We start from the raw sequence: 26,734 nt of genomic DNA, 5'->3' as shown, positions 1-26,734 counted from the left end.
CCTACTGACATGTGAATTTCTGTTCCAATTTTAGGTCTGAAGCAGGTCTTCCTCTAAGATTTGCCAGTTCATTGCTCCCTCTATCTTTTTGTTATTTCTGTGTAAGTCCTGACAGATGTCCAAGTCTCTGCTGATGAGAAGCAGGACTATAACAATACTGCTTAACAATAATAGGAACAGTAGGAATAGCGTTGACTGAGGGATGCTCTATGTTGGATTTGCAGCAATAATAATAATAAGAAGAAGATCACTTTAATAGTCAAATACAATTTCTTGCATGAGGAAATAGTCTTTTAGCATACCACAACTTGCTCTCCATGAGACACACAAGACAGGGAGAGAAGCTTGGGGTCAGAGCGCAGGGTCAGCCATTTATATGGCGCCCCTGGAGCAGTTGGGGTTAAGGGCCTTGCTCAGGGGCCCAATGGAGTAGGATTCCTCTGCCAGGCGCGGGATACAAACCGGCGCAGATCCTTAGCCACAGAGCCATTGCAACCCTAAACGCTTTGTATTTATACTAGAAAGCTACAGTTGCATTTTGTCTGACCACAAAAGTGATTGCCTCACCTACTGTAGGTGCTTTGATGCTGGATTTTCAATACAAGCCTATTTATGCTGTGTGGACAATTTTCAGTTTTGAAAGATATCCTGTGCTATACAGTGTCTGGATGATCAACTTCACCATTCTCAAAGAGAAAGGGTCTGTGAAATGTTTTATAACCTTTTCCTGATCTGTGCCATTATACAATGTTATTCATGAGTTGTTCTGAGAGCATGTTGATCTTAATGGGTGAATCTTTGCTTGAAATTCCCTACCTGCCTGAGGGATCTTACAGAGAAAGGGGTATTTATCCTGAAATCATGCTAACTACTATTAGGAAACACAGGCTTTGCAACGAATCGTGTGGCTCATTAAGGTAATTTAGTGCATGTTGATTTTTTGCATGAATTTAGACTTCCCACAGAAAACTATTTGAACACTTAAGCAATCATAACTATTCCAGTTCTCTTCCATATTATTTATTTTTATTTTTTGCTTTGAATGCGTGGAGAAAGTTGTGTATATAACAAATATTAATTTCTACTTTACCGTGTCATGATTGCAAGCTTTAAAGCAGCAAATTGTGAAAACTGTGCAACTGTCTGAATGCTTTTGCAAGCCACAGTATTTGTAAAATGTCAGCCTGGAACCATCTCCTAAGAATAAAAGGACACTAAGACAATTTGTGAGTAAAGAGAAAAATGGTCTACTTAAAACATGCCCCATGTACTTCTTTAATAATATATTTTATTACATTACTGAATCAACTAAAGAATATGTCTTGCATTAAATTGAGAGACATTTATATAGGCCAACCACATAATGACTGAACTCCAGCCAATGGTTTCATTTAAAGACATTTCTCTTCTAGGAATACGACTAGAAATCATTGTGCTGAATAACGTCAGAGAAAAACATTGTGAAGCCTAAACATAAAAACCCATAAAACAAAATAAACTTCTTACCTATTTTTGTAGCACTATAAATGTTTTCAATGGGAAACACAGCACCTAGACTATATAAAAGTACTTTTGCAAGTGCTGGTATAAGTTGTGTCGTTGTTACCAGTACGTTCACACAGTTACTTCTGGAAACAAATAAGAGATATTAATTACTTATTTTACAGAGGTGAGTCTCCCTAAAAACAGAACATTTTAATTTACCTGACATTATTATTAATATATTCAAGGTGTTGGCCATAACCCATCTATCAGTTTAAAAAGGAAGGAAACGGAAAAACACACTGTGTATTCATTTCAAGTGTTTTTTTTACTTTATCAGGTTTTATTTTATCATACGCCTTCAAGGAAGTATTTTCCAAAGTGAAATATTTTAAGAGTTCTTTTGGTTTAGATATGTTTATCTTTTCAGTTTTAATCTGTCTGCGTAATTAATGTAGGCACAGTTAATTTGAGGTTTTACCTTGAGCTGATGATAGACAATGATTTAAGTGCGTTAGTCAGCCAGGAATCTGTTAGAGCTTCCACCTCAGCTCTTAACTGCAGCCATGCATCTCTTTTGGCAGGTCCAAGCAGTCCTTCAAATGTGAAAAATACAGCACGATACAAGGGAGTCATTTACAAGGCTAGCAGGCACAATGGTAACTCTCCAGCTTCAATCCTTGGAGTACATAAGAAATTGCATTACTTTAGAAGATAAGGATCCTTGTACAGTTACTGAAGAACTCAGAACAGAGAAAATATCTAATGTATTGACATTGTGCAAACTGCATATTTGTAATACAAGTTTTTAAAATCTGGTTTTGTAATGGGTCATGACTCACACATCTAAATTGTTCATCTTAAAACTTCATACTGCATATAAATGCATACTGTATATCTGAAGGACCTCTCTGTGGCTTATCATTGCTAAAATACAAGACACAGCATAATATATAGATATGGAGTGGCAATAAATGGTCCACTGTGCTTTCCCCTAAAAGAAGAGTTGGACTCTCAGAACTATGCCCTGACCACAGCTAGCACTGCAACTTAAAGCCAAAACCACAATACTAAGCCAGTGGCCCAAATAACAGAATATTAGGACAAAGTCAACCCCAATTAATACTGATTCTTTAAAAGGCACAGCTATGAGGATTTTATTTCTCCATTGTTGCTACAATAAACACACAGGCTTACCCCCAACATTGTTTTTGTATGTGCTATACAACTCTTTTACTCTTCGGTAGCGAAATGCCAACTTCCTCATCCAGTCCACCCCTCCTCTCACTCCTGTGGCCAGACAGAGGTTTGCACTTGTTGCAGCTGCATGGAAGCCATCAGTTGCAAAACTGTAAGTACTGTCAATAATAATGATATATTTTATTTTAATGTTGTTAGGTTTAATGTATCTATATCGCTCTCTTTCCTATGAACTAAAAAATGTAATTCAAGGGAATTCGTTTGCAGCTTTTAAATTGATACATTGGTATGTAAAGTACATGGGTATTTTCAAAGACATTAGTTTCATTTAGGCTATTTCCAGTAAAAATTATGTTCTTAAAGCACACAGAATACATGAACACATTTCTTTTTTATTTTTTTTTCTATTGTAATTGTATTGTAATAGGCTACACTTTTTATTAATGTCATAGTAGAGAAACAACAGTACATAAGCAGACATGCTACAGTAACATAGTCTTACCTTAAGTCTTGTCCATTGTCGTCAGACGAAACATCATCTATGTGAACTTGATCACATTCCTACAAAAGGTACAAATTGGTGATTCCCTTATCTCACGAGCTTGGAATTTAAATTTGACTAATATCTTGTCTGAATAACTGAAATGACCTGTGACTGAACTGACTTACCCAAACACTTTGTGCTACTCTACACATGCTGGTACTGGACCAGACAGGGGCAGTAGAAGCACACCAAGACACAGCACTGCTGCTGGCAATATGAACAGACCACGCACAGGCAGGAACACATCTTACCGGAAATCCACTTTTCAGCTAAGCTTGCTAGTAGAGCTTAATAGATACTTGTTAGAAACTAACTTGATAGATCTTTGAAAAAAAAAGAAGTTTTTATATATAAAAGAATTTCACTCATTTACTTTCATATCACAAAATGAACAGCAATGACAAAATGAAATGAGTGGCAACAACAATATAGATTTTAAAAAACCTTCTTTGAATGTTTCAGTCAACACACTGGAACATGAAGTACAGTCTGGTTTGTAGCTCATGAAGGTTTTGTTTTTGCTCCTGTATCACACTCAGCTAATCTTTAAATAAGGGCAATATTTAATATCCTTGACTGGTCATGTTTCATTTACACAGGCTTGCAGTGATGAGGTATTCATGAAAAATTTGCTACATAGCTATTGTCTTTTAAAGAATGACAGCCAGGCACTGGCTATTGTTCAGAAAGCCTTGCAGAAGTATAAGTAGCAGAGAGGTACTGTACTTGGAGAGTTTCTTGGCAGAGGAACAATGATAAAGGTCTAACAATGTGTTGTACTTGAGACAGAAACAATATAAGAGAATAAAAAAAATCTTAAGAATGACAGCAGACCATCCATTAATATCACCCAGGTGCTAATATAGGGATCATAGAACTTTATGTCTGTAATTTTAAACAATACAGATTTGAATGAAATAAATAATTAACATTACCTGCAATGTCAACATTACATTTCACAGAAATCAGGCTACCAAACTCACTGATGTTTAGAGCACCAGATGTATTTCTGTGAACAACCATGCCTGGTTTCAGGATCTCTAGACTAGTACCCAGTCAGTTAAGAGCCCAAATTACCACACATTGCACAATGAAAGGAAAGAGGTGTACAAATCACTCTGCAAGGTGAAACAGTAACAGCTCCAGATGCAGAAAGGTGATGTAACCAATCTGAAATTTTGAGCTTCAGTAAGTAATTGAATGGCCTTAAAGTCCAAACTAATTTAATGGACTAGTGTGCAGGAATATGTTCTGTGTGCTGTGATACTTTTAGAAAATATTTTAAGTACTGTAGGTGGAAGTGCCAGTGAAGTACAGATGTGGTGGAATTCAGGGCTCCTTTTCAGCACCCAAAGAAATCAGAAAACACACTTCAAAGGAGCACTTAAAATATTGAATTGCATTGTTGAAATAAAAAAAATATTTTCCTTTCTCAAGACATTTTCATCAGTTGAGCAAATTAATGGTGTTTTGGTAAGTAAATGATTCAAAAAGAGCACTTTAATACTGTATTTTCTTATTTAGTAGATGTGTGAAAAGGGCATATGGTTGTATTGTTGTATATTGTATGAATTATTAGAATCCGGTAAAACCGAAATATATCATTTTTTAACACGTCACTGAAAGATATTCTAAGCTAAGTTCAAATTAAGCAACAAATGACTTTTTGTTGACATTCCATTTCACGGAACAGAAATAATGATATGAGAAAGAACTCAATGAGCAAAAATGTATTTTTGCTGCTGACAATTAAAACTGTGGTGAATAAAGTTGTATTAAAACTATTTCCCCTATCTCCTGTGTAATTTTAAGGCGTACAGTTTATTAACACCTATTTTAGCACTTTTTTACGCACTTTAAAAATGGTGCAGTTTAAAAATCTCACTCTTTGATGCTTTATTTCGTGTGTCCAAAATGGGGGAAATGTCTCGTGGTGACAAATTATGAAATCATTTCGCTGCCACAATTCATTATTACATATTTAATTATTATGACTGAAGGAGATATTACTAATGCAGTCTTTCGGTAATATACTGTTTCAATGCCCCTTTTGTTATTTTTAATAGAACTAGTAGTAGTAATCTAACAGGGTCACAAAGTATGTGTTTACATTTCACAGAAGGAGAAAGCATTTCAAAACTCCTGACTAACCAGGAAAACAATTAGAAATTTCTAATAGGCTGAAAAGCAAATAACAGAAGCAGAGTTCCTACCTCTAAGTCATTAAAAAATAAGTGTGTGTCAGCCAGGTTGAAGATCATCTCTTCCATCCGTAAGCCAAGGGTCACAGCCATAGGAGGATCCTAAAAAATAAGAATATATAAACTTATATCTTCTATCCATTTTCTGTCTGCTTCTTCCAATTCAGGGTTACAGAGAAGCCAGAGCCTGCAGTATCTCAGCAAGCCATGGGCACAAGGCAGGATACACCCTGGACAGGACACCAGTCCATCGTATATAATCATATATACAGTAACTCTTACAATAACATTTTATTTCCTCAGTCATAAGGATTTTAATATTTTTCTCGTGCCACAGTATTTACGATATATATGTGCACACCTAGAGGAGTGAGAGACAATGTGCTTGCCTGACACATATTTTAGAACTGTCACATCCCTGCAAAATAATTTTGTCCAATACACTGCGCTGCATGAATTAAAATCAAAATGCTTTTGCATCATAAACAAACTGAAAATATACTTTTTTTCATCCTTCTAAATAATAAACATTTTCGCATAAAGGATCAAGCTGGCATTTAGTTCCCTTTGAAACGCATAATATTTGTATCCCACAAAACAACTCAGAAACTCACCGGTGTCCCACATTTAAACATTAATTTAATAGATAGACCTCTAAGCAGACTGAAGACATTATTAAGACAGAATTGCCTGAAACGTCTGTTATGCAGGACAGATATGTATGGTATTGTATGTGCATATCATATACTGTATAGCTGTTCCATAAATCTGTGAGAAAGCATTTTGTTGTAGGATTTCTAGAAGGTGAATCAACGTGAACACTTTGTGTTTCCACAAAGTAATGAGCTACAGCTTACATGTTTTAAATAATACAATGATAACTGTAAGCATCAACAGCTTTTCCAGTATGACACTACTTTGAAAACTCAAGATAACATTTCAAAACAGGAAAATCAATGTCAGCTACACTTCTGTTCAACACTTATATAAATGTTTTACTGAAGCTGTTAAAACCCTTATTTCCACTGTATTCTAATGAAACTTTGCTCTGGCAATAGTGTACAAAGTCTAAAAGCCCAGAGTATTTGTGTGCATATGTAAATAGATAAAATCTGTAAAGAAAAAGGAAATCTGTTAATGAGTTTGTCAGAAACAAAGTCTACCTTTTCTTGTTTTTGATGTGGGAATAAATATGCATTATATACACTAATCTAAATATTTTTTTTAAATGCTATTTTCAACCATGCTTAAACAACAGTACAATATTTTACATAAAATTATATAGACTACTATATTATGTGTTAGGTTATTTGTACATTCTTTTATGAATTCATAAAACCTGCCATTATAGATTATTGTAATGAATTTGAAGTATTTCCTGTACTACACTTTAAGTTTAAGCAAATAATTGACCCCCGAATAAAAAGCACACTGTAGAACCAGTCTATAATATAGACAATGTAAAACATAGACAGGTAATATTTTGGCAGCGGCAGTGTTTTATATTTGTCATATCATGCAGTATATGACATGGACATGTCATGGACATGAAGACCAGAGACCAGAATTCCTTCTTTAGTGAATGCTTTACTAAAAAACAGTGATTAAACTGTCAAATACACAAATTTTAATGCTGCAGTAAGAAATTGCAATTAAACTGCCACATATAAAAGTCTTAATGTTGTACTAAGAAACTGTAATTAAATTGTCACATTAAAGTTGTTAAAAAGCTACTGTCACCTCCGACAAATCAAGCATCCCCCTATGGCTCATGCATACGTATCAGTATTGTGTGCTCTGACAGCATGTTTAAGACAAGCTCAAATAAAACAGCTTTGCACTGAATATCCAAACCTGCACAAGATAATTTTGAAAAGAAAATGTAAAACTCCAGAGACAGCTGCAGACGGCCAGTTAAATAGGTTAAAATATTAAATTACAAGTATGGTGTTTTAGCACCAATCCCTTTCTTAATGGAAATCCATTTATTATACCTAATGCAGACATTTAACTCAAACAATATTGCCAATGGTAGCACTGGTATGTACCAATAATCTAAGCAGATGATGACAGACAGCTCACACATGTCCTGTCACATCAACAAACCCTTATTTAAGGGTTCAGCATTTCAGAAAATTCTGCATGCCAACTGGTGCTCAGCTGCAAAAACCATCATCTGCGATAGGTCACAACAGGTCAGATGCCTCGCCTCATGATTTGCTGCAATAGTCAGAGACCCAGAATAGAAAAGCTCTATTGCCTTTCTGGTGTTCTGAGGCTTCAAGCAAGTTTTCAAACAAATGGGTTTATGTTTAAGTCACTTTCAATTTCTTTTTCGGGAACAGCATTTAAAAACACAACAAAAGCTATAAGTTCCAACACATTTTTATGGCGTTCTTCCCTTAGGATTTATTTGTCAAGTAATTCTAGAAGACTCTGTTATATATGTGTGGGCAATGCATTTAGTGATATGGTTTATTGCTGATTATTAATTTGATTGAGAGTAAAGATTATAAAATAAGGATGAGTATAAAAGATATAGTCAGAAATAAAATCCTATAATTTTCTTTACATCCCTGTATAATGCATTTATTTGCATGGAAAGTCGTTATGAGTAATATATTTGAAAAAATCACGTAAAGACATTAAACACAGAAACAAATTGTATATATATTATGAAAAATATAAGAGTATATACAGTATCTTTTTAAGATTTCAGATCAAACTTCAGATGTAAAAACATGATTTTAAAATAAAACTTAGCCCTTGTATGCAAGGCTTTGATCAATGTAAAACTGTGCTCTTTAAAGCCCGAAGTCCACATTTTGTCTTATGCCAAGTGAAAAGTTGTGAAAAGCTCCAACTAATGGATTTTAAGTGAAACTAATATTGCATGACTTGTCTTATAACAGCATTTGCTCTATTTATGGCTGTTATAATTAATTGAGTAATTAAGCTTCTTCTATCTTCTTAAGAGGTCTTCTATCGCACATCATTTACTTACGCATGTTTTCATATCATCTTATGACTAATGAAGCACATGAAATTTCTAAGTGTGCAAAACGTGAACAGCCCAGATTAAAATAATTTGGGAGTACATACCAAAGAAACCTATTAGAACTTGATGGTGGTGGTCACCATAGCGATGGCATAAATAGACTAGAAGAGCTCACCCATGCTGTGAATAGAAACAGCTGTCACTATATTTCTTAAGGGCAGAAAGAGGGAAACAAGTGAAGGTGTGAAAAAAAACAGGACCCAGGATTACGTTTTTAAAAGTTGGGTTTTAGTTCCACACAGCACATTATACACAAGTATAAGTGTATGAAGGTGCTACACCTTCACTTTCTCCTGGCTTACAACTCCAACACAGTGAATAAACAATAAACACATGGGTAAACTTGGTTAGGTTGTTAAAAAAATGAAAATGACTTGCTGGATTTGGAAATATATGAAAGTAGATGTGGCCGTTTAAAAAAACAATCATGCTAAATAAGGCAAAATTAAATTTTCAATGCTTAGTTTTTCAGAATGGCTGAAACAAGAGACTAAATGGGTCCGGGTGTGAATTAAAAATGAAAGCAGTCTGCACTTTTTCTGAAAATGTGTTTTTGTCAGATGAACAAAACACTACAGTAACAAGAAAAAAATTCTAACTTGTTGTGTCATATTGCTCCTTTTGACCTATATTAACAACTAAGAAGAGGGTGGTGATATCCTTTTCTTGGACTCTTCATACTTTGCTTTGCAAGTTTATTGTCTTGGCTGATCCTGTACTTTCCTTAACAGAAAATGTGAGTTGTTCATGTTTTCAAGTGTGACAAGCTGACACCCCTGATGAGCTCATCTGCCATTTTAAGCACTTTTTTAATCCAGTGTGTAGCAATGAAGTCACTAAGCTACCCCAGTAGCAGTCAAATGCCAAAAATGAATTAACTATCAGTACTAGGGGGCGATGAGTTCATCAATAATCACCGTAGGAGGAACGTGCCGTTAAAATGCATGTTTGACCTGAATCTAAACTCCATCTGTAATCAGCAAGCTGTTTATTCCTGGTAATAGGTCACAGCAACATAGAGCTTATGCCACAAGCATAGGCTGCAAGACCTACTCTAGACGGATTTCCAGTATTGACCTTTTTCAGTCACCTTTTCTTCCACAAAATCTTGTTTTTATTTATGTTAAAATACATTTCACAGTTTAGGTTAATGTGTCAAAAGGCCTGAAAGCTGTACACATACATGAACTGTTTATATGTACTGCTTGTCTGTTCATAGACCACAGCGTGAAAAGACACCCTGCAAAAATATAACTTGATGAAACCGACAGTTGGCAATTTCAAATGTGAAAAACAGTAACAATCTTTATTAATAAACAGGTAGCTTTTATCTGTGGCACTATTCACCTCTGACAAGAACAGGTAATGTGAATTATGTAAAAGTAAAACCATGTAACTACCACAAATGTCCTTGATTCCAGACAGAGTTGACCGAGGTCCAGTGTTCACCAAATCTAACACCAGAGGCCTGCTCATATGTCTGTGGAAGTTTATACAGACAAAGTATCCAGTACTGATGGTCACATTATAATGAAAATGTTTATAATAACCTTTGGGTCAAGTGCAAGATTTAGATAAGAGGATTACAACAGATTCCTGTTTTAATAGATATTGTGAAAGAAGTTCCCAAGACACAGTCTCTAGTAGCCCTATGAATCAGAAGCCAAATTACCATGACCTAGTGTACTTTTATAATATTTTTAATGATCTTCTGTTGAAATTAATCATGACATTTTTTAGGCTATGAGCAATTACGAGAATGAGATATTTCCTTCTCCCATTTCATAATGTTCATTATTTTGCTTAGGATGTAATACCATGTCAGCTAAAAATAAATTGGCAAAGGCATGAACATTTTTAGTTTAGTATGTAAGGAACGTTTTCTAAGCATAGTTCCACTATGCAGAAAATTAGTACAAATATAAATCAACAAATAAATATGTAAAGTGTTCCTAGTAACCAGGCAAGAGCTATCTTGTTTCTGCAGTACTGTACGGTACACCTGGCATGATTACAGACCAGCAAGTTGACAGGCAAAGTGTAATACTTCCAAACTCATAAACCAGGAGTGGAAAACAAATTTAAAAAAAAACTGTAGGTATATCCTAACTGTAGGTATATCTGCTTAAGGCAAACATCAATGACAAAAACAATCATTTAGCTGAATGGCATTAACCTGTGAATCGGATGCAGTACTTAACACCTGTAAATATGACCACTGAGTTTTACAAAACACATATTTTGGCCAAACTACAACATAAAATAAAATAAAGCATTTAAAGAAAACAGTGCAAAGTAAAATGCCAATGGGAACTTCAGCATTAAAATCCCAGGACAGTCAATATCAACTTGATTTCTTTTCCTGAAATAACAATAATTTGCACATGTTCCCATTTGGTGATATTTTTGCACAAACTTAAATGAAGTGAAATTATAGAAGTGTTAGAAATATACATCTTATCAATGTCTGAAGCGTCCAAATGTCCCCTTTCTGTCTTTCTAATGTCTTTTGTAGAATAAAATTCAGCTAAGGTCAACAGAGATAAATAAAACAAAACTTAAAATAATGTAAGAATATTTCCCACATAAAGTAAGATACCACATTGTACAGAACACAGCTTTACTGAATGAAAATAATAAAATTATAAAGATACAGATTTTATTTTTGAAACAATTTTCTGAGTAAAATTTTTTTCTTCCCTATTGTTTACAATAAAACCAGTTGGTAAAGAATTAAGATCCCAGGTGACAATTATTATCAAATATTGAGTTTAACCCTCTTTCATTTCTCTGAATGTTTTCAGACTTCCTTACTACAACAGTAACCTGTCTGTTGCTACAGTATGTATAATAACAAACAAAATAACAATATACTATAGTTTACTAAGAGGGTGAACTGTAGTGTATTGTAACAAATGTTACAATGAGCAATTTTAGCATCAGAAGCTAGATACATTCCTTTTAAAGTATTTTATGTTTAAAGTACATCAATATTCAAAACTCTTTTGAGAAAAGCTCAAATGGTGAAGGTGTGGTTGAGCTCTAAGATCAGAGGTTCGAGACTGGGTCACTCTCCTCCAGTCAGCACTGAATCTCCGGTAGGGGTCTCTGGTGCTGGAGTCGTGTTAAAAGAGAAGTGTCTCAAAGGTGTGCAGGTCAGGGGAGTGTGCCTTCACTTCCTCAGTCTCCTCTGTGCTTGGTCTCAGGTCTCACACTTCCAAATCAGCAAAGTATCCACAAAGACAATTGGTAATTCTATTTTTTTTTAAAAAGGTCATTTCCAAATGTTTCAGAATAGGTGAGAGATTACAAAACATTTCTAGAATGTAAATGTACAATTAATAAGTGATTAAACATTTAAAAAAAAGAATGAACGTGGAGAGTTAAGCTGTTAGAGAGGATAAAGCTGTTAGCTGCACTTACAGTAGCAATACCATACTGTACATTGACGCAGTCTATACCACCTTTTCATAGAAATTCGACCTTCTTTAAAATCCTATGTCATTTCTGCTGAAATTATTTTCATCATTGTGTAGCAAAAATGAGATTTAAATAGGATGTAATGAGTTCTCCTATTAATTACATGAATTAAAATTGTGATTCATTTTAAAATGAATAAAGTTAGCCTCCCATGAGTAAAGCACTATGACCATAAATCTGATACAAATCCTTATGCCTTTTAGCCATTTATTTTTTTATCTAAGAAGTCTGTCCAGAAACAGCTTTTGTGCTACAGTGCATACAACAACAACAACTTTGAAATAAAGCCTAAATAAACCTTTTCTCCAAAACAAGAACATAAGAGAAGTTATAAACAGTTTGGTTCATTTGCTCGTTTGGTTGCTAGTAGTTTAATGATCCAAAAATTCCATCAATACATTTCTTTAGGGTTCCCACGGAGTCACCTTCAACCACATGACTAAGGAATTGATTTCAGACTTCCACAATCCTCTGTCTAAAGAAAAGCCTCCTGTTTTCTGTCTTTGATGCTCGTAAACTTAGTTTTCTCTTGGGTCCTTGCATTGCCTCTGATCTTGAAGTCCCCTGAGTCGACTTGGTCGATGCCTTTCAGGATTTTGAATAGCTCAATCAAGCCGCCATATAATCTTCTTCTTTTTCCAGGCTAAAAAAAATTGGTTTGCTTAGTCTATGACAATCCCTTCAGACCAGGAATCAGTACAGTCACTTTCCTCGGTGCTGCAGCCCTGCATTTTTAATGACCACAGAGAGTCAAGACCTCGGTTTTATGTCTCATCCAAAGGACGGTGCTTTTTTACAATATAGTGTCCCTGTCATTATACTGGGAATTAGTATTGTGAGCACCCCCTACTGGCCCACTAACACCTTTTCCAGTGGCAACCTTAGTTTTCCCCAGGAGGTTGTCGATCCAGGTACTGGCCAGGCTTACACCTGCGGAGTTTCAATGAGTTACCAGTTGTGAATTGCAGGGTGATATAGCTGCTGGCTATAGTTACTATATATCTATCGAAGGCAATGGTTTGAATCTCACACCTTACAGTACATCCTCACAGCTCCTTTGTAGTACCTCAAGAGCAGCAATATCTTTCTGGTAGTACGGAAACCAAAAGTGAACACAACATTCCAAATATGGTCTAATAAAATAAACCTTTTCCTAGATAAAGATGTTGGCTCATCACATAATAATGACTCATGCATATTATCATTTTAACATGACTGACTTAATTTAAATTCTACATCACATCCAAGCATCTGACTGATCTTATTATTGAATCGCTGCATCTCTGTGTAGTTAAAAAAAGTAAGAATTTAAACTCTTCGATCTTTCTCATACTCTATATTGCCTTGGCATAAAGGAAATTGCACACTACTCCTTCCCCAAAATTTGTGTGTGCCAAAGGTAAATAAACAAATAATCCTGTTGCAGAATTCTCACACTAGACAAAAGAGAAACACAAACTCGGTTTTTCACCGATGGTCAAGAAAGGCCAGCACAAAAGCAAGCTCCCGTGTGTTCAGGTCTGAGTAGCATTTAATCCACATCTAATTAGCATACCCTTACTAATCATTAAGACTTGTTATAGTTTGAAAGAAGCCATTCAGTTTTTGTTTGCTGAAGAAATTATTACCAGAACAAACATGGAAAAAAAAACACTGAGATAGAAGGTCAGGGTCATGCTCATTCAGCAGATTCCCCAAGTGTACATATATTATTCCTACGGGGTTTAAAGTTATTTCAGAAAAACTGTTCCAGAGAAATAAGCACTTCACTCTGTGTTGCCAGCACACATGGACAATCCTTCCACGCAGCGAACTGGAGGGTTTAGAATCCAAATAAATAAAAGAACTCTGGTAGTCATAAGTGAAAATAACTTTGTCTGCTTGATTTATTTAGTGTCTTGGTTTTGAGGTAGTTTATAACATCGAAGCACAGCCATGACCTGTCATTAATCTTTCAAGGCTGTCAACTCAAAGTAGTCTCTTTCAACTTGGAAAAAAGGAATATAATGTCACAAACTTGGCTGCCATATGCTTTGCTTGCTGCCAGAAATACGTCACAACTGTGTAAAAGCACGTCGACACTGAAAAATGTAAGGCTTTTGAAAAAAAAAAGATACTAGCCATTTTTGTCTGAGAAAGATTCATGAGTCACAGAAAAAAAAACATAAAGTGATATAAGACTACCATTCTTACCTTACCATACTTCTGTGCATAAGATCCAGTAAGAAGTGAATGAAATATGATGATAGTTTCATCTAAATCCCACACAAACACTCGCTGAAAAAAAAAAGAAAGGAGAAACAGATTAATAATTGTTGTCACTACAAATGTTAAACTTCAGAAAAGGAATCTTCAGCAATAAAAGAAGAAAATGACAAAGGTTACATAAAAACACTTTACTCCATCTTGCTCATTTACCTAGAGGAAGCTAATTAAATAAATTCAGAGACGATTAGTACGTGTGTGCTATATTACCAACACAAATGGAAGCATTACATACAAATATAACCAGGACGTAAGTAATCATTAATTGTATTATAAACATGATCTGTATTTCAGGAGGAAAACTCTACAAGCTTAGAGGAATGTCCTAAACTCATGAAGTGAACCAAAGCGTGAAGTGAAAAAGGCAGAAGTACTTATAGATGCTTTTATATAGTTTCAAGCCATTGATGGATGTTTTAGTCTTTTAACAAAAGCCCTTTTTAAGTTTCTTTTTTAGGGGGACTCTGAAAAGCCCCCGCCAGCGGGTCGGCATACTTCAAGGAGTTATCCATGAACCTGATTGCCTCTGCTCTCAGGGCTGCCTAAAAAGTTACTCAGTCACCCAGAGACAGTGTGCCAGATTTCTATAATCAGACGTGGAGTCTGCTAAAAGTCTCAGACTACAAAAGACAAATAGCCAGAATACCCTAAGTACTCCAGTGTGAAAGAACAATAGGACAAATTCCCCCACCACACCACTTGACTTGACAGCAAGTAAAACAGCAGCCACTTTGATTGCAAGATCTGTTTGCAAAACCATATAATAGGGAAACCTTACTGTAAATAATGGTGAGCATGAGAAATGGTCAATTTGAGCTCTCAGGATATGGAAGGTGTGAAGGAAGAATACATTTCTTAGCAAATGACTTCAACACCAGTCAAAGGGGAACGTGGGGAAATCAAGACCTCAAGAATGACTCCAGACGCACTTATTCAATTTTATGTACTGGACGTACGCGTCTACTGTATGTGTGCATACACATTCTTTGTCAATAAAGACTTCTGTTTTGAAAATACATCTACAAAATCCTATCATCAAAACCTTTATGCGTTGATTGGATGAGATTAATGTTGAATGAATCTTGTTTTTTTCAGAGCAAATTCACCTCCAAATCGCTGTCAGGTGGGGGTGATGGATTGTTCTTCCTACCCCTTCCTCGTGCCTTTGACCCCGAGCTCCTGCACGTTCTGTCGTCCAGGTCTTTGATTGGTGTTGAGGGGCTCTGTACTGTATCAAAATCCCCTGTGACACAAGTCGTTCAGAAGACAAAAACAAACTATGTTGCAAATTGTTCTGAAAAACTATGGAGAGCGACCTTAATTGACAAACTCAAAAAAATGAAAAAACATGAATACAAATGCTCAAATTAATTATGTTTGCACCATATCAGAATCTTCTGCTGGAATACATAGAGAATGAGCTAGGATCCCCCATGTTTGATAAATTAAGACATCCTTATAAAAAATGAGGAAATGTTAAGTCTGCATGTACAGTACTCCATGAACATTGCTTTTCTTGAACCTGTCCAATTTTAAAGACATATCACCACACTGCACCATTTTAATACTGTTATGAAAGCTTAATGAGGGATCACCAAGATACATAAATGTTTTTTACAAAGGATTATGACCTAATTGTTTGCTGTATACAGTATGTCAGTACAACTAAAAAGAAAAAAAAAATCTTTCACTTTCAATAAATAGACATTAATGCTGAAGCTCAGAAAACTGTAACTAGAGGAGGATGAAAACAGGAAACCAAATTGTAATATACTTTAGAAAATGTATTAGGGATCCCCATGGCCCAGTGACCCCTCTCTTTTAAACTTCACTGTGCCTTTACTGTTGACCCATTCTTGACTACATCAAGATAACATTTCTACACTTTTTACACCAGTTACTCTTCTACTGATTTTTTTTTTTAATTTTCCTGTGCTCTTTTGGTCAACTTCCGAACCCCTTCGATATGTTTAACAGCAATTTGCGCAGCCGGGTAACTGGAAACAGACTGCAGTTCTTTAGATCACATGTTGTTATGTCTCAATCAGGAAAAATGGCTGAGCCGTAGAGTGGAAAAAGAACTAAAGTGTCTGTGATTGGAAAAGAATGATAAGCTTCCTTAATCAGAATTCTGAAAGCCTGCCAAGGAAAACTGGAAAAAAAAGAACTATTACATCCAGGAATGTTCCAGTTCCTGTGTAAGACTTTGATACTAGACTTGAAATACCTCCAATCACAGGTCTCCAACTTAACATAAATAAAGGATATTGAAAAAAGCGGCAACTTAAGGGGTGATGGGGATTGAGGGGGCAGGTGGGAGCTGTGGTGTTCCGTGGCTCTGGGCTTCGGGAGTTGTGAAGGATTTTCATTCATAAAAATTGTTCTGTATTTTTTGGACATTCTTTAAATAAGTAAATTACAAAAATCTGGGTAGATGTGTGTTCCAAATGTTCCAATCAGAATGAACCATACTCTAATTCATTTCACATTAAAATGTCTTAGGATTAGTTAGGATAAACCCAAAAATACATTTTACTGTAACTAAGACAAAAACAAATGACTATGTATCTTTTAAGACAAATTATCCATATATAGTGTTTTTGTACATATCCCAAAAAATTGTAAGAGCTCAGACATGCCTATATGAAATTCTATGATTCTGACTTTTTTATATGTCTGCATATATGTTTTTCTTGTTTTGTTTCAGCAGTAATGAAAGATTTTAGGTCCTTGAGTAATTGTAAAATATAAACTCTTCTGAACTCTGAACATAAAAGCTCTATATTCTGACAAATTCCTAATACAAGAAATTGTATATGGCCAATAAAGTGATCTTATCTTAGATATATATTCACTAGTATCTAAACCTCATATATTTGCATGGTTACATTTTAAAAAGGCTACTGATTTAGTTTCACAATATTCTGAAATTCCATGTATTACCAATCACACATCACTTTGCACCATCTTGTCTCTATTTATTGATTGCTCTCCCAGATCAGTCTGTTTTATACTTATACTTGATATGGACTGAAGGGTACAGCAATTATTAAAGCATATATTTTGAAAGCGATTCATTTATTTTTCTTAGCCCAAAGTCATGTCCAGTCAGGAATATCCCTAACATGATGCATTCCACTCCACTGGCTCTGGAAAAGTGAAATATGCAATTATAATATTGCATCACCGTGATAGCATGAAAAATAGTTTTTGTTTCTTGTTACAAGATTGGGGCTTACTGTATACTTAAATGACTGTAACATGTTTATATAAAACTCCTTTCACAACAACTTAACCAAATCAGTGTATCCAGCACACGCACAGGAACAGCAAGAAAACTTTAGAACAGCCAGAATCTTTTAAACATTCTGTTTACCTTTGCTTCTTCTGTAAATGGTCAGAATACGACAAACAGATGTAAACATGTAAACAGATGTAAACATCTGTTTGTGGACATATGCAAAATCATCCAGAAAACCGTCAATGGTGCGAAAAGCCTGGCTGTCAACAGTAGACAGTGAGTACCAAACAGACCTGTGTGATCCCAGAATACCAAGGGAGGCACTACACATCAAGACCCCAACCCACAGATGGCCTGTATGCCACTTCATCAAATGAATGAATATTCAGACATATTTCTCTGTCTCCAAGCTCTGTGAGGTCATCCTGTAAGGGGTTATGGTGAAATCGGTCTACAAAAGTATACTGATAAAAGTGCAGTCAAGAAAGACAAAAGAAAAGTAAGTGAAATGATTTTTAAAACACAGTTTTCAAATGCACCTCAGTGAAACACTTAAAAAAACTGACCAAACTGACTGTGCACCTCTGCTAAATATTATGTGATATTATATAACATGGATGACACAGTGGTGCAGTGGTTAGAGCCCTGGGTTCAATTTCTGACCCAGGATAATACCTCTGTGGTGTTTGTATAGGTTTTTGCTTGGTGCTCCAGTTTCCTCCCACAGTCCAAAGACATACTGGCTTATAGGAAAACTGGCCCTGGTGAGAATGTGTGTGTTTCTCCATTTGTCTGCCCTGTGATAGACTTGTAACCTGTCTTCTGCATGTTACCTGCCTGTACAGTCTTGGACTCCAAGCTTGATTCTAAATTGGATAAAGCAATGAGAAAATGGTCGTATAACATATCATTTCAACACAGTTAGGAACTATATTGTAAACTTCTATTTTGTTTACATACCACAACACCTTGGGCTCTTTTTATCCTCACTAACATCCAGGCCCTTTAATATACATTATATCCTGTTACATGTGCCTCACTATCTTTTACTGAAGCCAAAAATGAAAGTGTTGCTAAATTTGAAAAGCAAAGTTGATGATGGAAAGTGTAGCTGCACCATGCGTTGAAGACAGGAAGACTGATGGACAACAAGGTAAGGAAATGACAATGTTAAACCTTAGACCACAGATGACGGAGGTGTCTCTCTGGGTCTGTGACAGCAGTCAGGGACACTGGGACAGCAGAGACACACTGAACGAGGGGGCTTACTTGTGTGAAGTTCAGCAGCCTGACCTGTGAGAGCCGGGGGAGGGTCCTGCAGCTGATACGTGGATGAGGCCGAAGTTGTTCCGTCGGCTGTACTGTTGGAGGTCATGTAAGCACCATAGCTTGAGGTTGAATAGTACTGGGTGTATTGGTTTTGGCCAAAAGCTGTGTAGGAAGGATAATCCTGAAACAGCAGTAATCATTCTTTTCAGTAAAACAAGCCTTACAATCGTACTTTATACAAATGCTTTAAAAAGACAGCAGTGAATTAGTCATCTGTTTGTGAGAAAAAAGGTCTCCTGGATAACATCAAATGTCCTTGGTCTTTGAAGAAAAGTTTAAACAAAAGCTTTTTTAAATAACAATTTAGGTTCTTAACCTGGTTTTTATTGAACTTGCCATGATGCCTCTATTTTATTAGCATTCCATAAAACTGTCACTGAACTATCTCCAGGAGAGGGAATTAAAACAGTAAAAGTCTCTTTAATGTCTGCAATTATTTTTTGGGAGGTCGGGTGGTTTTAAGCTAAATAACTAGAATTGAACAGCATGCTTAAAAGCAAGATGAAATTCAGCATTAGATTATTTAAGGATTAACTTTACATAAAAAAGCAAGTGACCAGAAACAATTTTATGATAAAATCTTTCCATTTGATTTAATGTACTGTACTTCCCTATCGAGTGTGACACTAAATTGTTAATGCAACTGAACTATTGCTTGACATGTCCCAGTATGAATTCATGCAAATAAAAGACTCTGTGTTTTCAAAAACATGAACTTTTTGAAAGGTCGGCCAAAATTAGAGAAAAAAACTAATATTAAGTACCTGTTGTGAACTACTGAAGTTAGCTGAATTAGACACAGAATTGTTGCTTGCATAAATGCCAGATGAAGGTGTGAAACTGGAACCTGGGACAGAAAGGAACAGGGCTGTTAATACTCTGAGATGCATGAACACGGAATTAAAATATTCAGAAATTATACAGCCTTCTGTGTGCATTTGCAGACTTACTATGTCCTCTCACGTTTCAAGTTTTAGTCCCATTTTACACTGATTCATTTCTGTAAAAGCTTAAATATGTCTTTTTAAACCAACTCACCTCCATCAGTGGACTAGGTTTGGCTTCCTTGAGTCCTCACAGGACAGACTCACGTTATCACAGACTTCGTTAAATTGTTTTATTTTGGGAGCAAACACGAGCATCCTGGATCTACTTGTGTTTTTCAGGGGCGGAACAAACTGAGACAGTATTCAAAGAACGCTACTGACCTGGCATCTGATAGGAATAAGGTGTTTGGCCTGGCTGAGGAGTAGTGAACCCTGGGCTGTAGCTAAGACATCCTGTCTGTAAAGGTGACTGTGTCTGAGAGAGCCCTCCTTCAGTCTTGATGCCTGGCAACATTACACCCAAATCTGCATAAGAAATCAATGAATTAACTGACTCTTAAATAGTTACCTCAAGTGGAGAAGAAATCACAATATAAATGAGCACATTCAAAAATACCCCACACCAACATGCCAAAACATACCATACGTGGAGAGTCCGTAAGGCTGCCCTGGCTGAGAGTAAGCAGTGTACACCGCTGGCTGCTGCATTCCAGTGTACTGGGTCTGCCCCGCATAGGCTGTCATTGACTGAGCTGCCGGTGTTGACAGAATGTGAGGGTATGGCCTGCAGGAGCAAGAACAACGCGGTCATGCCAGACTAAAGACCAGGGTGGGGAAGGGCTTGCCAGCAATCTGAAAGCCAAATCAAAAGCCTGCAGTGACAGAAAAACAGATTATCTTCTAACGCAAATATATCTGTTTTCCATTAAAATTCATTCCTGGCAGGATTTGGGTACACATCGTTAACGCTCTGTGTTGAGTGATCATGTTTGAACATCAGGACAGACTAAAAAGCTTGCTTGATTTCAAAATTTTTGGGGAAGGTTTTTTTTTTTTCATTTAAAAACCACACACAATTTAAATTTGCAAATACTCTTTCCTACAGGCATTTCTGATGATTCTGCAGACTTGATGATAATGCTGAGATAAAGCAAGATTTCATATTAAAATGAAGGAATCTGTCATGGAGGAAAGGACATGAAAATGACAAGACAGTTTTGTATTTTATATTGTGTTTTGATCCCAATCAAGTTTTAAAACATGCGTTTTATGATCTTCTCTTTGCGATATATATATATACTTCGATATATACTTGGACCTTGTAGTTGTCATTGAAATAATGCTCATAAGAAGAAAATAACATAAGAACAGGTAACAAGATCATCTGGTAGTTAGCAGCTTATCAATCAAAGGACCAATTTCTCATTGGTCTCATCTCATCCAATTTCATCCAACCGTTGGCTGGGGAGCTTGTCCAATACCTCCACAACCCTATGCATAAAGAGGTGTCTTCTCTTTTTGGTTTTACATTTTGGTTTTACTTGGTATTTCCAAGTGCACACCGAAGGTCACAGTCAGATGATGCCAAAAGGACATCATCTGCAAATAGCAGAGATGCCACCCTTATTCCCCCCAACTGGACACCCTGACATCCTTGGCTACGCTTTGATATCCTGTCCATGAACACCACAAACAGGTGTGGTGACCAGACGCAACCCTGACGGAGTCCGATGCCCACAGTGAACAAATTTGACTTAATGCCAAGAATTCGGACACAGCTCTCACTGCGCAAAAATAACACGCAAAAGCGGTCCCGATACCCCATATTCCTGAAGCTCCTTCCACATCACATACCGAGAGACACGGTGATATGCCTTCTCCAAATCCCCAAAACACATGTAGACTGAAATCTGCTATTTGCAGATGATGTTGTTCTTTTGGCAACATCTGACTGTGATCGACGACTTGCACTTGAGTGATTCGCTGCCGAGTGTGAAGTGGCTGGGACGAGAATCAGCACCTCCAAGACTGAGGTCATGGTTCCCTCCCAGAAAAGAGCGGATGGCGAGAGTTGAGTTAAAAGACACAGCTCTTGGTTTACGGGTCGATCTACGTCCCTTTCCTCACCTATGGTCATGAGCTGTGGGTAATGAATGAAAGAACGAGATCTCGGATACAAGCGGCAGAAATGAGGTTTCTCCGCAGGGCTGCTGGGCTGGGTGACAGGGTGAGGAGCTTGGCAATCAGAGCCTCAGAGTAGAGTTGCTGGTCCTCCAGATAGAGAGAATTGGATATCTCATTAGGATGCCCCCCAGACGGCTTCCGCTGGAGTTGTTCTGGGCACGTCCCACTGGGCGGAGACCCCCTGGCAGACCCAGGACACACTGGAGGGATTATATCTCTCGGCTGGCCTGGGATCGCCTGGGGATCCCCCAGGAAGAGATGGAATCTGTTGCTGGGGACAGGGAAGTCTGGGCTGATCTACTCAGCTTGCTGCAGCCGCGACCATCACCAGGAAAAGCGGAGTGAAAATGGATGGATGGATTTCCAAAGTGTTTCTATGTGTGACTCCTGCCCTCTGAGAACTTTCTTCATTGGGCGGCACATATTTGCACTGCAATTTCCTTCATGGGATCAGTAAAGTATCTATCTAAATCGTAATTGTGAGAGGTCCCGACAGTCGGATGAGTGAGGAACAGTTCAAAACCAACCAGGTACTTTATTGTAACTTTTGCAAGCTTGCAGTGTCATGTTACAGAATGAGCCAGTGATGAGAATTCATTCATCTTAATTTCCTGGGCACTTGACATGATGTATTTCAGGTGTTTAATTCTAGTTTTGTAATAATGAGCAAATGCTTCTGCTTGTATCAGTGGCTGTGACAGCGAAAGAAAAATGACATGACTAGAGAAGTCACGTCTGTTTGTGTTGCTCAGTAAGCATTTCTTGCATCCACCTAGCACATACTCCAGGAACACCCAGACATGTGTGAATTCTGGTGTGCACTGTACCATGCTGGCACCAACGATGGCAGCTATGTTGTTACTGACATACTTGTCTTTGCGCATCAGCAGTGGTAACACTGTTTCCTGTGTCACCAGAAGCTAGTCGCTCAGGCCTTTGATCAGAGAAAACACGAATCCATCATTTTTCAAAGTGTTCATGCATTTTTTATAATTTCTTAATATACTGTGTAGTCACTAGAGAGGGGTGGGACACAAATACCCTCTACCGACCAACATCCCGATGTCTCCTCACTGCTCCATAATGGTAAGCTCTTGCAATGGAGCAGCCATCTTTACAACATGGTTTCTAGTCCCACACAGATGGAAGCTGGGGACTGAGTATTCAAAAAGTAACTCCTAAAAGCAACTTCAGTATCATAGAAAATAAAAGCATATTCCACATGTGCAATATCAGTAACAGAAACAGTAAAATTCACTTTATTTATTAACTTACCCCTGAGAAAACAAATATATTATTTTATTCTGAAGACCAGTTAGTGATTAACTTACTTGGAAGGGTATATGGGTGGAGAATATTGATGTGCAGATCTGGGACTGTAACCACTGCTTGTTATTACTGTAAAGAAAGTAACACAGTAAAAAAAGTAAGTCACACTGAAAAATAAGCAAATAATATAAATAATATATAGTAATACCTAGTACCATTCCAACAATCAGCATTTACCAAGGTATGCTTTTGTTTCTTTCAACCAGACTCAGTACTGTGCAGTTAAAAATAAAACTTTTTAAATGTCTTGAAGCCTTTCTGGAATCCTAAGAGAGCATAATATTTTATGATAGGACTGCCACTGTTCAACAACATGCCTGTAATTTTAAAACCACCCATAAAAGATATAGAACCTTTATATCACAACTTTCTGCTTGTCTGTTGCATGCTTTGTTCAGCTGCAGAACAGTATGGAGAAAGGATTTGGGAAAGTAATTCTTTTTTTTTTTTACAGTTGCTACCTACCTATCAGTACAGAAAGATTCTATGCACATTATATTTACACTTGGTTTTCCAATAAAGCCCTAGCCCAATTGGAACAAATCCAAAAGTTTGAATACTTTCTTTCTCTTTCAGCCATTTGCCTTGACTAAGACGGATGTACGGCATATACAAATTTTACAAACTTGAAAGTGTTGAACCAGTCCCATCAGAGCAGATCCAGACTGGGCAAGGATACAGTGTGTCTTTATTAGCCCATCTGCTATTCATTCACTGTTTGAAAGATTAAAGAACTACATTATGTAGCACAGGAATTGCACTCTCCTAATCAATCACACTGCTACTTCAAAGCCCGCAATACCTCCGTTATTCATTATCCCATTGGAAGCCAAATTCTTTTTTTATCAAATTTTACAAGTGATATATAACTAGATGTATAAAGCAATTATGAGCAATGTGATTTTTTCAGTTCTTCTTTTTTTGTTTTTCATTTAAAGCTGAACGGCAGACCCAACGGCCAGTACTGGTTTTCCCATTACTCATAGTTTTCAGGTTCATCTCCAGCATTGTTAGTTTCAGCTCCCTGTATAACACTGATCTCCATATTATAGGGATAAAGAGAAAACTGTATTCTGCTGTGTATTGTAAGAAAAAGCCATTGTTTTAAGAAGCATCTGCTGACAATCTTTCAGAAAAAGGGTGTTTGGCTCTGTCTTTACATGACGACACACATCCAACAGTCTGGTGATAGTAGGCAACAAATCTTGGTGCACAGGACACCACACAACAAGGTGCACAATCTTTTTCAAGATACACTGTATATCTATGTACTACTAATACTAGATTTTCTAAACAAAATTTGATGTTGCAATTAATAGTCACAATAATGTATGACTATTAATTTAGATTTCTGATATGATTTAAAGAACTATACAGCTGAGCAAATGTGTGAGCAAATGTTAGGGAGTGGACCAGAGGACGCAAGGTTAAAAGGTGGAGTGGCAGAATGGTATATGAACCAGATTTGTGTGAAAAACTGTATAATTTGCAGTTTCACAAAAGACCACCAGAAATTAGTGTCAGGAAGGACTGATAGGTTACGTGTACAGTTTATTAAAGATCCAGGTACACACTTGCCCCATCTGGGCTCAGCCTTGCATGTATAATTTTTAAATGAAACCTAGTTAAGGAGATTGTGAAACATTAGCGTTCGATCAACACTGAGGGCCGTTAAAGCGATGCAAGATAGTAAAACAAATGACACACTGCCACTCTAACATGGAAAATAAAGAGAATAAAGCACACATCAATGCAAAGGATGGAATAATGTAGATACAATAAACAACTCCATCGAACTTTAGATCCATGTATATCAAACTTAGAACAGGTTCTCAGGCAACTGATCTGTGTCACCTGTCAACTCTGTGCTCCAGCTCCTCGTAACCAAATCCATCTCCTCAATTTGTAATTTACAGATTTCAAATTATTACAAGTAAAGAGAGAGACAGTGTTTTGAGTCAATAACCATTACAAAATAAATGCATTATTTTCTTTACATGGAGTGGGAAGACTGTACAAAACTGTTCAAATAACAGAATTAAAAATGTGCTTACCATTACATGTGATTTTCACTTCTTTTAATCTACTAACAGCCATTAAAGATGAGTATTGGACCTTCTGCATTTGAACAGTTACAAATGAAAGGCCATTAAGCCCATCTGCATTTTTTAAATCGAGGGTCTGATATCCTACAGATCATGTGTCATTGTTGGGTTTTTAATTTTTTTTTTAATGAAAGCTGATGCAACCAGCTAACACTATTTTAGTTTTTGCTTGATAGTGTGGAAACCACTATTTCCACAGTATTTAACCCAGATCAGCCTTGTAGACACATATATTTTTTTTAGATTTACAAATGCAGCTGTTTTTCTGAAAGCAAATGCTAAACAACTGGTACTGATAAAAGAATGTTTACCCTTACTGCAGCTACTGTTCAAATTAAATTACTTTGAAATAAATTGTATTTGCCCTTGTGTTCTTAATATAGAAGGCTACATTACAGATTAGTCCACTGTCGAAATTCGCACATTTGCGTAGAAGTGAATATTAAGGGATGTCCTGAGATCACATCAGCTACCCAGAGCCTCTCTTTCCCCAGGAGTCAGCTGGAAAGACTGTAATTCTAAAGGATTTCCTAGCTCTACAAAGTTGAGACATCAAAGATGTAAACTCTCTGCTTTCTAATCCAATATCACTACATTTCCATTGCAAGGATTTAAAACAAGAAGACTGCTAAAATTCGAGAACTATATGACAAATATGCTTATCAGACAACAACAAAATAACATCAAGCTTGTAAGGTTGTTAGAAACTGACTGATCCTAGGGTCTAATCCAATCTTTACCTGGAAGACACCAGGTTATCATCTTTAACAAAACTGGGCTGCTTGTTTCAGACTTCCACTGCCCTTGAAAAATGTTTTTTCCTTTCTCAGCTTTAAATGCTCTTTTGAAAATGAATATATTTTAAACTTACATTTTTATGTTTGTACCATTAATAAATGATTTGTTTCTGCATTACAGTGACACAAAAATTTTAAAAACTATCAAATTTAATAGTTGAAAACGAATGAAAAAAGAGCACAAAATGTTTTATGATAGGACGGGGTAAACGTTTAAAGTGCATGGCTATCTTTTAGGCAGACATGTCTGACAATCTCATTACTTAGGAAAACAACAATCTTTTTGTATTCAAAACATAACAGAAGATCTCAACTGATTTTTTTAACACAAGTGTACAGTACACGGCCATCCACTGTTACATTAGCTCAAATCTACCACTGAAGTGTAAATACAGTATGTTCACATTTGAACTTGCCTTATATATACATTTTACTACAATATTTAATTAAAGACTTACAAAGGCAAACCTAGCCTCATCATTCAACACAAATTTTAATATAAAAATATAAAATTAAATGCATTCAAATATTCAATTACTTAAAATGTACCTATTTTTAAATATTTCTCATCTGTGAAAAGATTCACAAACGGCATTTGAGACAGTAACTCTCAATGAATTCTATTAGAGAGAAGAGAAGCACCCTGGAGAAAACTCAGTATGTGTGAAAAGACCAGGTTAAATCTTTGGTCT

The 26,734-nt window shown here is 36.5% G+C and overlaps 1 protein-coding gene across 30 annotated transcripts in view; it reads right to left on the bottom strand.

The window, feature by feature from the left end:
- The window catches only part of eya4 (EYA transcriptional coactivator and phosphatase 4), a 90,544-nt gene that overhangs the window by 6,021 nt on the left and 57,789 nt on the right, over positions 1-26,734 (bottom strand). For 26 of the 30 annotated variants that reach the window (XM_088625306.1, XM_088625311.1, XM_088625296.1 and 23 more), the window contains 12 exons: positions 23,143-23,209; positions 20,269-20,411; positions 20,009-20,152; positions 19,565-19,647; positions 18,741-18,921; positions 15,337-15,473; positions 14,159-14,242; positions 5,440-5,529; positions 3,185-3,243; positions 2,680-2,840; positions 1,964-2,078; positions 1,507-1,628 (listed from right to left, as the gene is read on the bottom strand). In XM_088625306.1, the coding sequence (XP_088481432.1) occupies positions 1,507-1,628; positions 1,964-2,078; positions 2,680-2,840; positions 3,185-3,243; positions 5,440-5,529; positions 14,159-14,242; positions 15,337-15,473; positions 18,741-18,921; positions 19,565-19,647; positions 20,009-20,152; positions 20,269-20,411; positions 23,143-23,209 (1,386 nt within the window). The remainder of the gene's footprint in view (positions 1-1,506; positions 1,629-1,963; positions 2,079-2,679; positions 2,841-3,184; positions 3,244-5,439; positions 5,530-14,158; positions 14,243-15,336; positions 15,474-18,740; positions 18,922-19,564; positions 19,648-20,008; positions 20,153-20,268; positions 20,412-23,142; positions 23,210-26,734) is intronic. The other 4 variants (XM_088625301.1, XM_088625324.1, XM_088625310.1 and 1 more) reach the window with 2 other exon arrangements.

Source organism: Lepisosteus platostomus, chromosome 3 (genome assembly GCF_059453375.1).
Source record: "Lepisosteus platostomus isolate fLepPlt1 chromosome 3, fLepPlt1.hap1, whole genome shotgun sequence".
NCBI classification, from domain to species: Eukaryota; Metazoa; Chordata; class Actinopteri; order Semionotiformes; family Lepisosteidae; genus Lepisosteus; species Lepisosteus platostomus.
The sequence above is the reverse complement of the archived record's forward strand: the minus strand, read 5'-3'. Positions and strand labels throughout refer to the sequence as shown.